Source organism: Chroicocephalus ridibundus, chromosome Z, assembly GCF_963924245.1.
Source record: "Chroicocephalus ridibundus chromosome Z, bChrRid1.1, whole genome shotgun sequence".
Classification (NCBI taxonomy): domain Eukaryota; kingdom Metazoa; phylum Chordata; class Aves; order Charadriiformes; family Laridae; genus Chroicocephalus; species Chroicocephalus ridibundus.
This window is the reverse complement of record NC_086316.1, coordinates 86,306,141-86,322,201: the sequence shown is the minus strand read 5'-3', so window position 1 is coordinate 86,322,201 and position 16,061 is coordinate 86,306,141. Positions and strand designations below refer to the sequence as shown.

At 40.4% G+C, this 16,061-nt stretch overlaps 1 protein-coding gene across 2 annotated transcripts in view; it reads right to left on the bottom strand.

Moving 5' to 3' along the window:
* WDR7 (WD repeat domain 7) overlaps positions 1–15,718 on the bottom strand; it is a 124,583-nt gene extending 108,865 nt beyond the window's left edge. For both annotated transcript variants that reach the window (XM_063319837.1, XM_063319838.1), the window contains exons 1-4: positions 15,596–15,718; positions 4,430–4,601; positions 3,172–3,278; positions 444–522 (exon numbers count right to left, since the gene is read on the bottom strand). In XM_063319837.1, coding sequence (XP_063175907.1) covers positions 444–522; positions 3,172–3,278; positions 4,430–4,588 — 345 coding nt within the window. In that variant the 5' untranslated portion in view covers positions 4,589–4,601; positions 15,596–15,718. The remainder of the gene's footprint in view (positions 1–443; positions 523–3,171; positions 3,279–4,429; positions 4,602–15,595) is intronic.
* Between the last annotated feature and the right edge of the window lie 343 nt (positions 15,719–16,061).

Sequence of the window (16,061 nt, the reverse complement as noted above, 5' to 3'; positions counted from 1 at the left end):
ATAGCCCTACGCCTTGTGTTTAAAAATCTCTACTCTGCACTGCTGAGGAGAGCTTTTTGCAGAGGTCCCCCCTGTCCTGTTACCTTCCCGAGGCAACCCTTACCCTGCACACCCAGCTCCTACAGCTGACAGAGCCTGCCTCAGCCTTCCCTGCCAAGATCATCCTCATGCTCCCACCTCCCCGGCAGGACTCCTCCAAAAACGTTCTCCTTTCCTCCTTTCTTTCCAGCCTCATTATTTTTTTTTTTTCCCCAATGCCGAAGCACAGCACATATTTCCAGCTCTAGGGCATTTGATGACACCGCATTAACTACGAGATATTTCACTATGCGTATAGTGTCATTATTAAACTTAAAAAGAAACAAACCAGCCTTGCTTTGATAACCGATCTGTAGTTATCTGCAATACGAACAGGAGCTCCGAAGCATACACAAAGTACTAACCTGTATACCAGTATGTGTGCAGGCTAGTTTAGTAAACTCTATGCATCTCCCATCATTCACGTCCCACAGGCACATCTCCCTAAAATATAAAAGGCAGATTAAAACTACATGAAAAATATTTCAATCTTCCAAAGGCTTAAAAATAATTTACATTGGCAGAAACAACAATTTGAACCATTTGTTAGTGACTATATGAATTGTATTTAGACAAAGGAAACTCAAAATCAACTTGAATTTCTCGTCCTTCTGTCTGAATCTACACCACCTCTTCCCTACAAAGATAAGGGGAAAGAAGTGAAATGCCAAGGTTCATCATAAACGATCAATATTAAGTAAATGTAAGTATATAACAGAATTTCTCACTTCTCTCACAAATGTTTCAAGTCATTATATACTACTGCTGCACGCCCTAAGTTGCCCAAAGACTAGCTTGCCTTCTCCATGTTTGCGAGGAAGAAAACAGCGTTACAGCAGACAGAACCGCATCAGACAGCGGGGAACCCTGCGGGTTTTTCTGAGACTGTTGAGAGGCAGAAGCATCACCTGGGACTTGTCAGCACTTCTAAGACCAAACTGAAAGCGCTCAACAAGTTACAAATAGTACCAGTAGTGATATTTTTCTGATTTGCCTTATGAGCAGAGATTACAGCTACCTCTATGACTCCATTCCCATTAGCAGCCATTCCCTCTATTTACAGTACATAAAAAAAATTACTTTTAAAATTTTATATTAAAATTTCACCTGAACAGAATCTGTCAGCTGCTTCCCACCTTTTTTCCCCTCTCTACATCAGATATATAATTTCACAATGAAAAGATACTGTGGTTCTAACGCCAAAGGAAAAGATTACTTAGTACTGAAATCAGTACAAGGTGAAGATTCTAATTCTGACACATTCTACTCTCAACTTCCATATTAAAAGGTTATTCAGTCATATAGTTCCCTGTCTTTTTCAGATAAAAAAAACTTCTTTGTTTTACTTGGATACTGCCTTTATATAGGCAGAGGTTAAGGAATTTCTTCCTCAACGAGAGTTGGTCAAATCGGCCTCAGCCTGGAGGTCCACCTTTTGGTAAACAGCCTTTTAAAAACAAAGCAAATAACCAAACAAAACAAAAAACCCACCCCAACTCAGAAACTTCTTTTTCCTTTTATAAGCTTGTTTTGCATACCAGAAAAATCTGTCATTCAATAGTAAGTTCTGTAGATGAATGAAAAAGCAACCCTCAACAACAGTCTGATGCTCCGGGAAGAAATACCTTTGCAAATACTTTCAGGTCAAATATTTTGCCTGACGAGAGACAACCGAGTTGGAAAAGCTAACTTTGAAAAGGCAAAGTGGAAAGTCATACTGTAAAAACAAATTACACGTGCATACCACATCAAATCTCAGAATGTTCAGTCTCCACTAGTTTAAGGGGGAATATCATAATGTGTAATTACAACTTCTTTCCAAAGTTACTTTTATTCCAGAATAACAGTCTCCACAGAGAGAGAGAGTCCATTTTAAACCCATCCACACCTCAGCACGCAGAGAGATGGTAGAAATCAGCAGTATTATGAGCTGGCTTGCTCAAGGCAACCCAACTTGCTCAGTGCAAGTCCGTGGAGGACGACCCCTCATTGATAACTGCAGTGCTGGTATCTCTGCTTAGAAACTCAAAAGCTATCCTAGACTCTTGCTAACAACAGTAGTTTCTCCAACTCCCTGAACCAAAATTAGGCTCGTGTTTTGGGGAAAAAAAGCTCCTGCCTTCCAGAATGACTCTAGGAGAAGAACAAGACCATAGCACATTTCCTAGAAACTGCTTGGTGGTAACAAGAACATTTGTTATGAACGACAAAACTAGCTGGCCCCAAAGTTTTGACCTATAATGTATCAAATTCTGTATCTTTTCAATAAATTGGCCCAAAATCTAGGCTAAAATGTGAGTGTACAAACCATATTTTATTTAAAAGTTACAGAGTATGACTTTTTTTTTTCCTTTAAATTACCTGACTGCAATCCCCATTAATGTCAATTTCATGAGAAATCCTTCCATCTCTTTAAACAGTTACTCTGATTAGTAATTAAAACCTCTTAAAAAATAAAATGGATTTGCTGATGTATCTTTTCTTCAGGACAAAAAAAAATAAATAAAATCAAACACTGCAACAGAAATATAGATAAAGTGTGTGACAGGTTTCCAAGTTTTAAAACATGTATTAGGCATTGTTTCCTGCCAAAAAGCTACATTACAACTCAAGCTTGCTTCCAGTCAAGAAACAGATAAGCAGAGAAAAAGGAGCAAAATATGGATCCACTGTCAACTGAAGTGACAAACTCGCGCAAGCGAAAAGATGACAGAAAGCACAGAAGTGCCTTGACTGAAGGAGACAATGTCACACATCTCATTGCCTATCCAAACATAAATCACATATTTATGCTCCACATACTGCTTTACACACAACCGTGCGGCGCCCTGCCGCTGACTCCGAAGGTCCAACGAGCATCAGAGGAAGCCCTGCAGGGGCTCAGGCACCTCCCCGATGCTCCTGGCGGGCCATGGATCCAAAATTCACACCGCACTCGGTATCTACAGTGGAGAAGCCCCATCATTTGGAATATTTATAGACATTAGATTAGGTAAAAAAAATACTGGGTGCGTAAACAACCTGATCTCTCCTCTACCCTCAATTTCCATTATTTAACAGAACTGCATATTAATAAATCCTCAGGAAACTCACCCGCTTTCTGATGCACTCACTATATACTGCTTTTCACTGGAAGCAGAGGCCTTTGATAAACAAGTAATTGAGGCTGTATGACCAAACAACAGAGCTCTGGGATTAATCTAGAATCAGGGAAATAAAACGTGAAGTAAAAAATAACATAGGCACTATTAGTTAACCAGAACATACATATTCCAGATTTCCATTTTATGTATTATATCAATATATATGTGTTAATATATATACAGACACATACACATTTAATTAGCATAGCAGCAGATACATAATCTTGAGTTTGCACAGGATGCTGCTATAGTACATGGGGGAAAAAAAAGGGCTTCTACCTCATACTGTAATGCAAATTTGTGAAAAAATGCATTTTGCACCAAACTCATGCTATCAATAATTTTAAATCATGGGCTGAATTTGGCCCAACTTGAACAAAAAAAAATAATTGTTTAATACTGCAACAATATTTCACCCCCAAATCAAGTACAGTTCACAACCTGATATATTCATAAATAAGTATATATAAAGCCCATGCTTAGATTAAAGAAAAAGAGAGCGAACTGCCCTCTATTTATCCTTTCTAGGAAAAACTAGTCACTTTTTCCTCTTTGCTGTTAAATATATCAGACATGAAAAAAATTTATGGGGGTAACTCACAGACAGCAAGATTTTTAGGTATTCAGTATAAACTCTTCCTGAAGCATGCTGCGATTTTTGCAAGAAATGATTGTTTTGCTATTCCATTCCAAGATTTTAAAGCCCTTTGTACCACGGCAAACTACAAGACTATATTCAAAATAGGGCAGCCACTGGCATACAACAATTAATGATCAACCTTCATCTCTACTACTAGTTTTTTTTTTCCCTATTCAATTTTCATGGAAAAAAAAAACAGTTGAGTAAAATAATAACCTTAAAAAGTTCTCTAAGTACAGTCCTCTGATCACTGGAATCTGTTGTCACAAAACAGTATCGAGCAGATAAACCTGAAAGTACCAACTAGTTTAGAGCAGCTCCAGAAAAGAGGAGGTAATTACTTCAAAAAATTACTGCAGAAGCAGCAACAAAGTTTGAAAGCAAAGCCATCTTTCTCTAAGTGGCTGTCCAGGCCTCGTGAGAGGGAGGAAGAAAGGACAAGTGAACAAGGCGTAGGAAGAACTGAAGACCAGAGTGGATACTATATTGAAGAATAAAATCACACTGGCAGCTACAATACGCACTTTAAACACAAAGAAAATTAAGATCATACAGACTTTAGTCTTACCTCCAAATCCAAAGAAAGGTCCCAGAGACATATCTGTCCATCGTGGCATCCCGTGACGATCATCGAGGCATCCTCCATGAGCAGCAGGGTGGATATGCAGTGCGTGGGGGCTTTCCGGCCCCACAGGACGATGGGCAGAACAAGGCTGTTGCCTGCCATTTTGCTTTCACGCCTGTCAATTTAATCAAGATAATAAATATTACGTCTCAGCACATATGCCTTTCCTGCACTTAGCACGTTCTCATCCTCGCAAAAACTTAAAATACTAATTTGAAGTGACTTCGTATACATTTTATGCAAAAACCCCATAGTCCCTATATATGCCATTCTTCAAATAAAATACAGCGTACAATCATCTCTCATCAGGGAATGTGTTATTTTCATATATGGATTAAATAACATTCTTTAACAGTCACTTGAAAAACACAGCGAACTGTGGTAGTATTACAATGTCACAATTTTGATTTCTTACACGTTTTGCAAAAGACACTTTTCAAAGTGGTCTTTCCCTACACGTATAGATACTTTTACCAAGTAGCATTTCCCTATGCACACAGGTACTTTTGCCGAAATCATTCCTTTCACAATAATTTTGCAGTAACAAACGCTTTATGTCCCAGGGCTGTGGCAGCTATTACATGCCCGATAGTAGAGTTCATCCCCATTTGCAAGTGCAACAACCTTCAGTCAAAAATAGGCTCTGGAGTTTTCTACAGATGACTATGCACTTTTCAAAAATTCTGTTCTGTTAGAACAGTGTTACTTTGACACAGCTTTTTCAAATGGATATTCATGTTGGAATATGGAGTATCCTGCATTAGGTGAAATTAGACATAGAAATCATTTTCAAGGTTAACGATGTTCCTTAATTCATACTCTTACTCTCATAGTTCATTCTCACACACACAGCTAAAGAGGCTAACTAAAACAAAAGCAAATTAGAAACAGCCTAATTAAAAAATACATGTTAGTTTTGGACCTTTCAGCTTCTGCTTTCTAAGCCTGAGTGCTAAATGTTTTCAAAGCAACACCTCTCTAATGTTGGTGGCTCAAGATTTACTTCTACAGCAGGCAGAGCCACCTGCAAGCAAGAGCTGCTTATGTGGGATGATGGAAAAGGAATTGGAATATGCAACATCTAAAGATGCGGTTCGAGGGGAAAAAAAAAAATCCTTACTAGCATTATCAATACTATTTAGAACTAAAGAAAACTGGGAAAGGAATAAATACAGCAATCACCATGATTTGCCACATGAACTAGATTCTGGCCACTGTCCAACAAGAAATAGATGCAACATTATCTTTATAGCAACGTTTAGTATCTTATAAATATTGACACAAATAACATGGCAAAATTTTTATCTGTCACAAAGCCAAAGTTTTCTTGTGAACTGGGAAATAAAGAACAACAAACATGTTTCCATCTTAACTTCAGAGAGAAAGAAAACAGCATAGAAACTGACGCTGTCAGAATAAAAAACAGTTAGGGGGATTAGCACAAGATTTAAACACCAAAACACACCACTGTGTGTGTCAGCAACATTCTGAGTTTGCCAACCACTTAAGCGTTTTTACGATGTAGGATCCTTGAATCTGAGTTTGCTTACACTGAGCTTAGCGATGTATTGTCTGTTCTCTCAGAAAGTTGTTTCTTGGAGCATCCTGTAATTAACGACTGGGCAAAATGTTTGTGCTAAGTAAATAAAAGAAATCCTCCTTATGTACAATCTTGTAGAAGTTTCTGTTCTGAACTTACCACGGCCCAAACCAGAGCAGAATTTCTGATTTAGAGGAGTATAAACACACCAGACATAGGCAGGATTCACTCACGAAATATTAAAAAAAATAAATGCATATTTTCCTGTCTTTCTATAGATATATACATATTCTTCTAGCTTGAGTGATCCAGCAATGTTTGCATCTGTTCACAGATATGTAAACCTATTTTACAGCATTTCAAAAGGGGGAAAAAATTACTAATTGTGACAAAATAAATAAATAAATAAAGGTCAGGCTGAATCTAAGCCAGGCTCGCTACAACTGCCCTTCCCCGCTGCGATAAGCACAGTCCCCCCTGTGTCCCCGCCAGACCTCAGCGGTGGTTGTAAGGAGCTAACTGGGAGAGGAGCAGACTCCTGCTGAGCCACTGCCCAGCCACTGACAAACCCCGCACAAACCAGTCCCCCTGCCCTTCTTCTCCAAGGGAGCCCAAGCAACAGCTTCACACTGCCGTGGGAATTCCACTCAATAATCTGCAGCTCCACTGAAAACCATCGCGCAAGCCTTAGCGTCTCCCCTTCGATACAAACTCAGAGTCGATATAAGCAGAGGCAACTCCTGAAATCTTGCTTGCACCAGCCACAAACTTCACCTTTTGATCTTATATGACCCAGTGGGGACTCCCACACCGAAACAAGTGCTTTCTGCATCCCAAATACTGATGTCTATTTCAAAACACTGTTCTTTACTATACTTCCAACCTACATGGCTCTATGGAGTTCAACATCCATTAACGTCATCTCTCATCTACATAAAAATTACAATGCAATTTCTTCAAGAAGAAGAATTTTGATTTTGATAAATGCTGCTTATACTCCTAGAGCAAACAACCTCAGCAGCCAGAGCAATCGAACATGATAATGTACATGGAAAAATGGGGGAAGGGAAGCCAGCAAGAGCAGACTAATGTATAGCTAAGCATTACAGGCTGTCAAACAGCTTCCAGGGCCAGCTGGACCTACCAAGCCTCAAACTGCTAAAAAGTAAGAGATGCATTTATTTTTTTTTTTCTACAAAATCCATACCAGTAAAACAGTAATATCACTTATATGAAGTGCCATTTTATGCCAACTCATTTCTTGCATCCAACTGGACTATCTTTATTAACAACTATTTATTTTATTAAGTGTTATTATTTAATGAACAAGTACAAATAAAGACCAACAATCCAACATTTAATCTACTGCACCGTACTACAAGCTACCATGGAATCAGTAGTTGTAAAACATGCCTGTAAATGTAGCGTTAATTGTTATGCAATGGTAGATCAATTGTTCTGTCTGGGTGATCACAATACAGAACTGTAAAATTAGAAAAATTTAAAGAATACAGTGACCTTACTAAAGAGCTATGACTCTAAGAGTATTTGATTTATAGTGAAATAGTAATAAAAAATATAGTGAAAACCATAAATAAAGTGTCTAGATGTAAAACAACAACAAAAAAAATCAACAAAACAAGCAAAAATACCCATTTCACTCTTTCACCACCCACTTTTTGTAGTGAAATAAAATGAAAGAGACACTGGGAAAGGTGGGGAGAGATGGAAATTTCTTTCCTTTATATATATTAAAGCACCTGAATAACAATCGAGGTACAATGCTCTTTACCAATTGTTCTTCCCTTGCCACCTGCAAGGTGCTCCCTTCAGCGGCTCCCCTGCTATGGGCTGGAAACGCAAAGCTGCCCAAGCCAAGCCTGAGAGATGCCCCATCTGCAGCCCCGCCAGATACCGCACCCAGCGCCCCTCTGCCCCTGACCGGGGGACACGCTGGTGGCGGCGAGCTCAAAAGGACCTGTTTCACCACACTTCCTCCAAGAGGCTATTTTCATGACTGTAAATGCTATTTGATCGTCAGTGCAATGTAGGAACTAAGTTTTAATAGCTAATAAAGCAATCCAGCAATGATTTCAGAGCTGAAAAATCTGATAAGCAACCTAAAAATCTCCTCTCGCTCCTTTCATTTCATATTGTTCACAGTGCAGGGACCAGGTCACAGTATTTACGTGGCACCCAATTGTTTCAGTGATGCAAATGGCTGCAATTTTGAATAAATATTCAAAAATTGTTCCTTGAAGTTTTACAGTCAGCTTAATGCTCTTCCACACAAACTACTTACAAAACTTTAAAATCAACAGCACTGTAAACATATACTTAAACTGAATTTTCAACATGAATGCAAAGTATATTACAATGTACAAAAGTACCAGCACATACAAGTAACCTAATGTATTTTATATTTCCATGCAGAAAAGTGTGAAAGAAAGCACTGAAAACATTAACAGCAAAATACTTTCTAACAGCCTACAGATATTCACATTTCAAAACTTTCAAAACAGAATTCTTAGAATATTTCATGCCAACCCCTGGGAGAGAGAGCAAAAAGAAAAACTACCTCTTTCCTTCTAGTTTTTTATTATGGTACCGCAATGCCTTCATTAAAAACTTCATTTTCAGAAAGCACCACAAGCTCATTTTAACAGCTGAAGAATTCAGTTTACAAAGAACAACCCTTCTCTATCATTGGCGAACACCGAGTACATCCCCTGCAAAAACCAAAACTCACTTATTGTCTGTAAACAATCAATACTTTTTTTTACATCAATGATGACAAACTACAGCAGCAAATAAACACTGTACCATTGACAAATAGTCAAAAAGCATGCAGCGAATCATTACAAATGAAGTCCCACACTTTAGTTATTTATACCTCTCTAGAATAAACTATTTTGGCAGAAAAGGGAACTGGAACTTTGAACTGGGAAATGGAGATGTCAAACTGAGTAGAGTTCTTCCTGATTAATACCCCTCTGTCTTCATTAGGATTGTTAAGTTTTTCTCTTGTCACTTCCACAAGTGTCAGAATCACAGTTTCCTTCTCCAAAGATGCAATGAAAGAATAAGTTTGTGTTATTGCATGCCTGTAGGGGATGAATATGCGTGTATATATGTATAAAAGCATACTTCTATTTATTTTGCTTCACTTTCAAATTACCTCTCTCAAAGAGACAATAAATAAATGATGCAGGGATGTGGGAAAAGATCTTCCTGAAAAGACCTGACAAAAGCAGAGGCTCTTTTTCATTCTCTGCCCCACAACAAAGGATCCTTCCTCTCCCTCATATTTGCTTTTCCTGAGGCGAGAGTCGCAATGTAGAACACGGCATCAGCATCATTTTCAGTGCCTTAGGAAGTTACTTCCACTGTGTCTTTGGAGTCACAAAGCCTCTCCTCTTCAGCCCCTTTGCACAGCCCTGAGAGGTGCCACTTCGTACCCCAAACCCAGGCAGTCTCCTGTCCCTCTACATAAAGCTGGCTCTTGCACGCCAACACCTACAGCAGGTAACTGTTACTTACACCCATAAGCTGCCATCTCTCTGAGGAGGTCCCAGAATGGCCCAGAGTAGAGGGCATGTTTCACCAGACACGACGACTTGAAAAATATAAAATAAAGATGTGTTTCTTTTTTTCATTCAAACTAAAGTACCTATGCCCAGCTCCTCTCCTGCGAAGCTGCTCTCCATCCCGCTGTGTGCCGTTCCACATGCAGGGCTTTCCGCAGTCAGCGGGAACTTCCCCCACCACCACAGCCTCCCAACCACACACAGCAGTCTCCTAACCATAGGGGACACTGGCTTGTCCTGTGGATTTTTATTTTCCCCAGGAAAACCAAGGCAAAAATAGCACTGAGTACCTCAGCCTTTTTCATGCTTTTGTTACTAGGTCCACTATATCATCAAAATATAATCCAATTAGAGTTATATACACATACATCTCAGTTATGTTCTTTGTATTTAAAGAGACAGCGATTCTTCAGATTAGTAGATGATCCAAAAAATTAAAAATAATACATTAATCTCGTAGAATAGTCAAGTGACTCTTTCAACGGCACTGCTTAAGGCTGGTATTTAGGCAAATTTCACAATCTAGGACAAATTCCTATTTCAGTAAAGCTATTGAACTGATTTCTTAAGTACAACGTATTAAATACTGACTCAAAAGACTAACCTAAACATCTTTATCATGCCACTGTCCTCTAAATGCTAACTAGCACTTTCAGGACTAGTAAACTATTCACAGCTAACTTACTGAACCAAACTACAAACAGAAAACATAATACTAATTTCAAATCAAAGTCTGATGATGAAGTCACAAGGCAGACGCACAGAAAATTTCAGAGTTAACAGTAGGTCGTTGTTCAGTGTAACGAGGGAATGACCAGGTAGGACAGCCACGCGTGTAAAGACAAAGGTCAGGCGCATGGTCAGAGAGCTTTATAACAATTGTTTCTATAACAGATTAAAGGTCAAGTCGTGTAATCTTTCTGGTCCTCTGCCTCATCTGGCCTACAAAATAAACCTAATATGCAGCAAGTAAGAATAACACCTGAACAAAGAGATTCTGTGCACAAACCGCAGCAGGATTCAAAGCCTTTATCATATGGGTTATTACCTGCTGCCGCAACTCACACTTGGAAACTATTTCCAGTATTTTAGAAAACGATTAGCATTCCTGTACGTCTGGTTTTTGCATATGCTTTTATCTTTCCAAGTGACAGCAAGAGACAGGCAAAAGAATCCACAAGCCTTTCTCCACCTGTATACAAACTGTTCCTGAAACAGGAACATTTTATTTGCAGTTTCCTCAAGTTTTCCCACAACTTTCAGTTATGATAGGAAGCCTCGAGACCTCATTAAACCTTGTAAGCCTCAAATTATTCACCCTGCAACAGCATTCATAATAAGAATTTTTACAGCCAGAAAAAGCACCCAGACAAAATCAATTTATGGTAGGAAGCCCAGCAGCTAGTGAGAGTGACTTTTCCCCTCGTGTTGCCCTGGGACAATAAAACCAGTTTCCTTTCACGCCTGTCACTAGCAAGTGGATATAACCCTCTAGCTGGTGGCATTTCTGTGCCCTGCGTGCAGGGAAAGGGAAGCAGTTGTGGCCAGTACAGCATCGGGGGCGTACATAGATTTCCTTGCCCTCATATATTCCAGTGGGTAGATGTATGAGGAAAGGTTTAAAAAGAAGCAGGGATAATGATGTTGCAGACTGCGTAAGTAGAAAACAAAGTTAAAGGAGAGGAAGGAAGAACAGTACATAAGACTGGAGATGTCTCCAGCAGAGATAATCAAAAGGCACAATTAATATTGTCCTTCAGACAACATCCTTCGACCAAACACGCTAACCAACTAATTTGACCTGCTGATGACTTTCAAAGCACAGATGAGGCAGGCAGGAGCACACAAATTCTTCACTCTTACAACACTTAGCCCGAATGGTTTGCACACAACACTTTAAAACATCGGTAATATTGCTAGAACTACAGAACAAGGAGAGTAACTTCAGTTCTGTCACCACAAAGCAACCTGGTTTAGGTTTAGTCTACGCACACCAATACTAAGCAACCATCGCGTTGCTGATCTGACATGAGTGACCCCACTGGAATTCAGTTACCTGGGCGCTTTCAGAAGCGTATCTAAATGCTATGGATTGCTCTGGGCTGGAGGAAGCCACAGTGGTACCCTCAGAGGGACTGAATTTCAGCTGTGCATAAAGCCAGCTGGGTTCAGGGAATACTTCAGTATTCTGTCCTGTTAAAGCCCTGTGGCATGACGCTGCCCAGACCGAGCTTGGTGACCCATGCTGCACTTGAGCCCGTCTCCTGCGGGAGGTGGATCGAGGTACATCAGGTGCACAGGAAGGATACGAGGCAGGCCAGGAGAAAGGAATGCTTCTTTGGGGAAAAGAAGTACAAAGATAAGTAAATTGCCTGAACAGAGCAAAAGCCAAGAAGAGCTCTTTCCAAACACTTATTTCAATTAAAGCACATGCGTAAAGAATTAATCAGGATATGTGTGTCCACTAAAAGAATCTCCTAAAGAAATACATCTATGAATTGACTGTTTTCTTTATCATACATACTCTCAGTATGTAACAGCTCCGAAACAAACCATTAAAGGCTGCCAAATGAACATCTGCTTTTAAATAAATGTAACTGTGCTTATGTTCAAAGCAACTCAGAAAGGTTAAGAATAAATCATTCCTTTCCCTATCAATGTTTACCACATGTTAATGCCATTTTTCTGTATTTTCAGCAGAATTTAAATTATGCTATTATTCAGATTTGCTACCATAAGTACAGAGATGGCTGCCATCCATGACATCAGGAAAAACCTTCTAAGTGGATTGCATATTTTCAAGCAAACAGCAATTTTTATGCCTAGTATTTTTCACGCATACAGAATCTTTTATTCAAAGAGACATTAGTTAAGCATTGTAACACCCCTCCTAAACCATTTACATAAAGACAATAATACATTTATGGTAAAGGCTCATTTCGTTACATCATGGCTTCCATTTGAATAATGCAATGCATTTTATAAAAATCTGATGATTTTAAATTTAATTACAAATGACCTTTTCCATTTAGTACTTGGGGATGGAGAAAAAGGACTAATAAGGTAGGGAAAAAACAATTAAGTACTTAGAGTTGCAGAAATATTTCACTATCAGAACCCAGATATTTAGACAATAAATAAATAATTTTGAATAAACACTGAATTTTGAATAAACAAAAACTTCTGTTATTAAATACAAATGGTCAGTAAGTTTGCTATTTCAATTAAATTTCGCTTGTTTCTGAAGGTCTGTCAGCAATTTTGACAGTCTTTTGGAATTAGTTTTGACTCGCTACAAAGGGACCAAATACAAAATATTTTTGCTTTCTTAAACCATCATTAATCTAACAAAATGAGTTTGAATCACAGAACAGCAGAGGTTGGCAGGCACCTTGGGAGATCATATCCTCCAACCCCCTGCAAGAGCTGGGTCAGCTGCAGCAGGTTACCCCAGACTGTGTCCGGTCGAGTTCTGGATGTCTCTGAGGATGGAGACTCCACAAGCCCGCCCTGACCAACCTCTTCCAGTGCCCAACTACCCTCCAGCTGGACTTCATGCTGCCATCGGTAGCCCTTTGAGCCTGACCGTTCCATGGGTTTTCAGTCCACTTCACTGTCCACTTACCCAGACCCACACGTCATCAGCTTGTCTGTAAGGATCTTATGGGAAACGGTGTCAAAGCTTTACTCCAGTCAAGACCAACAACACTTACTGCTCGCCCTCCTCCACCAAGCCAGTCAGCTCACCCTGGGAAGCCATCAGCTGGGTTACGCACAACTTGCCCTTTGTAAATCCATGCCAACCAAGAAAGCTTTCAAAAAGGTAATACTTTTTCAGGAAATAAATCCCCGGACCATATCTGCAGGATACAAAATACTATAAAGCAATCTATCAGGTCAGGTCTTACACTTTGACACACGCAGCAAATCATTATCATTTCAGCTTGCATCTGATAAGCACTGAATACAAAACTTAGAGAACAATAACGGTATCATTATACTATTATACAGCACACCTTTCTGATTTGCAACTACAAAAGGATTATTGCAATACTATGCTAAAAATTACATATAAAAAGAGTATTTAAAAGTGTGTTTTTCCACTAAGAGAGTATTACGAGGAAAGAGGTGAAGAATGCAATCGATTTTGTTAGCTGTACAATCAAGAAACAATTTGTTCATGATGACAGCAAAGTCAGGAAACTAGCTTAGCAAAAAAGATAGGTAAAGCACCAGTTTTAATGCCACCCCCATGCACGTGCATGCACACACAAATACACACACAAAATGGGACAGCAGCTACGGAGTTAGACTGGCAGCAACCTTCATTCTGATACTCAACTTTACTTGTTCCAATACACACAAAAAAGCCCACAACAGCTATCAGTAAGAACTGACCTAACCCTGCGCAAGGAGGAGGTGCAAGGTCTTCTCAGAGGCCTCACTTGCATAAACACAGCACACCCAATTTTACTACTATGAATATTCACGCTGCTCTCACTAACCTTACTCATTAAAACAGCACTGAGCATATCTGCAGGAGAGAACTAACCTACTGTTTTGAACTTGGTTGAAACTGTTAGGCTACACAGAAGTTTACATGAAGTGAAAAGGTGATTTCAATCCAGGTAATAACGACTAGCAAACCAGACTGTCGCTCTCATTATGCTCATCAAGGATTAAAAGATTATTGGCACCTGGGCCTTCTTTTATCCCCATCTACTTTGTTGATTCAAAATTCATCACCTCAAGTCTTCTCTGCCTTTTCCCTAAATCAGGAGCTTTCCCATAACATTGTGCAGCCAGTACCTCTACATCCCCTTAGTCAATTTATCTGTAATAGCTATCTCCAAATGCAGTGCTACATCACATAACATAGCTGCATTTCAAGCACCCTGCGACAATACTTGCCACAGGACTCTATGTCTTGAATTGGCCATTACGTATAACAATAATCTAAATAAAAAGATCATAAATGTTACTGTCGAACCTTCCCAATACACTCACAATCAAAATTAAATTCAACACATACAAACTTGTGTTCCAGAACAGAAATTGAAAAGTAAATAGTTAGGACGCGAGCTCTTCCTTAATCTTTAGGTGGCAATAACACCATAATAATAACATAGCAACAATGCAATGAAAGATTATTGCTTGCGCCAGCTGAGTGAATGACTACGGAAGCCTGATTTAAAAGTATATGAAGGTAAGATTGGTTATCCTGTCTTCCTCAGAAAAACACCACTCCCTGCACATGTAGAAGGTTATAAAAAAAAAGAGAAGAGGAAATAATAATTTAGGACTCTAAATCCTTCATTATAGTTAACAGATACCTTTGAAAGCCATTTGCAGGTTTTTCTGGCACTTAATTTGATGACACATTAAATCCGCATCTATTTTCCCTGTTTAAAGCTGTCATGATCACATGAAGGACAGTTACCCAAAGCAGTTGCAAAGTAAACTCTAAATCATATCCCTAGCTGCCAATAATATCATGGCTATCACAGAAAAAGGAAACAGAGAGGCCACGACATAATGAAAGTTGGGCATTAAAGGAAATTCCCGTTCCTACAAAGGATTATTTTAGTATGAAGAGTCGCTTCTCAGATAACTTTCCGTTAACAGAGGAAGAGCTCTCCATCCCATTAATAATCGGTCACTTATTACTCACTCTCGTGACACATCCAAGCGCCAGCCCACGGTGTGCACCGGAGGGTGGTGCATTTTAGGTTGAAACTTGTTAAAAGGACAAACCCCGAGACCTGTGAGCTTTACGGTGGAGAGCCGGTACCCAGTACTGCCCAGGCAGCTGAAGCCACCCGCCGCAGGGAACCGCCGGTGTGGATGCAGCCGGGGCTGCGGGCCGCTGCCATCGCCCCCAGGCAGGTGCCGCCGCCGCCACCCCCTCCCGCACAACAACATGGCGGCCCCCAGGGAGGATACCCGCTACCCGAATGTGGCCGGTAACCGGCGGGGACTCACCTATATCCCCGCCGGGGCGGTGGGGAGGGTCGCCGGGCGCCGCGCTCCCTCGCCCGCTGCGGCGACCAGCTGACACACCGCCGGCTGCCGTGACTCCTTACCGCCGCTGTCGCAAAGCCCCCGCCGTCGTGATTGACGGCAGGCAGAGGCAACGGACGTCGCCATGGAAACCGGGCGGCCACAGGCGCTCTCTCTCGCGGTCCCCCCCCGCCCAGTCGCGTCCGCGGCGGGGGGGGCCGCGAGAGGGAGCGCCTGTGGGTGGTTTCCCTGTGGAAAAAAAAACACCTAAAAATCCAATTTTTGTCTGCAAAAGGCAAGTGTCGTCCCCATAATGTCACAGAAAAATCGTGACGAGGCTAGGGGAGTTTTTAAGTTGTCACGTTCTGAGGGAATTCCGACCCCAGATGATAGCCCCCATGAGGTCTTGGCGATCACTGGGTTTGTTCTCTGGACCACATGAAGAAGC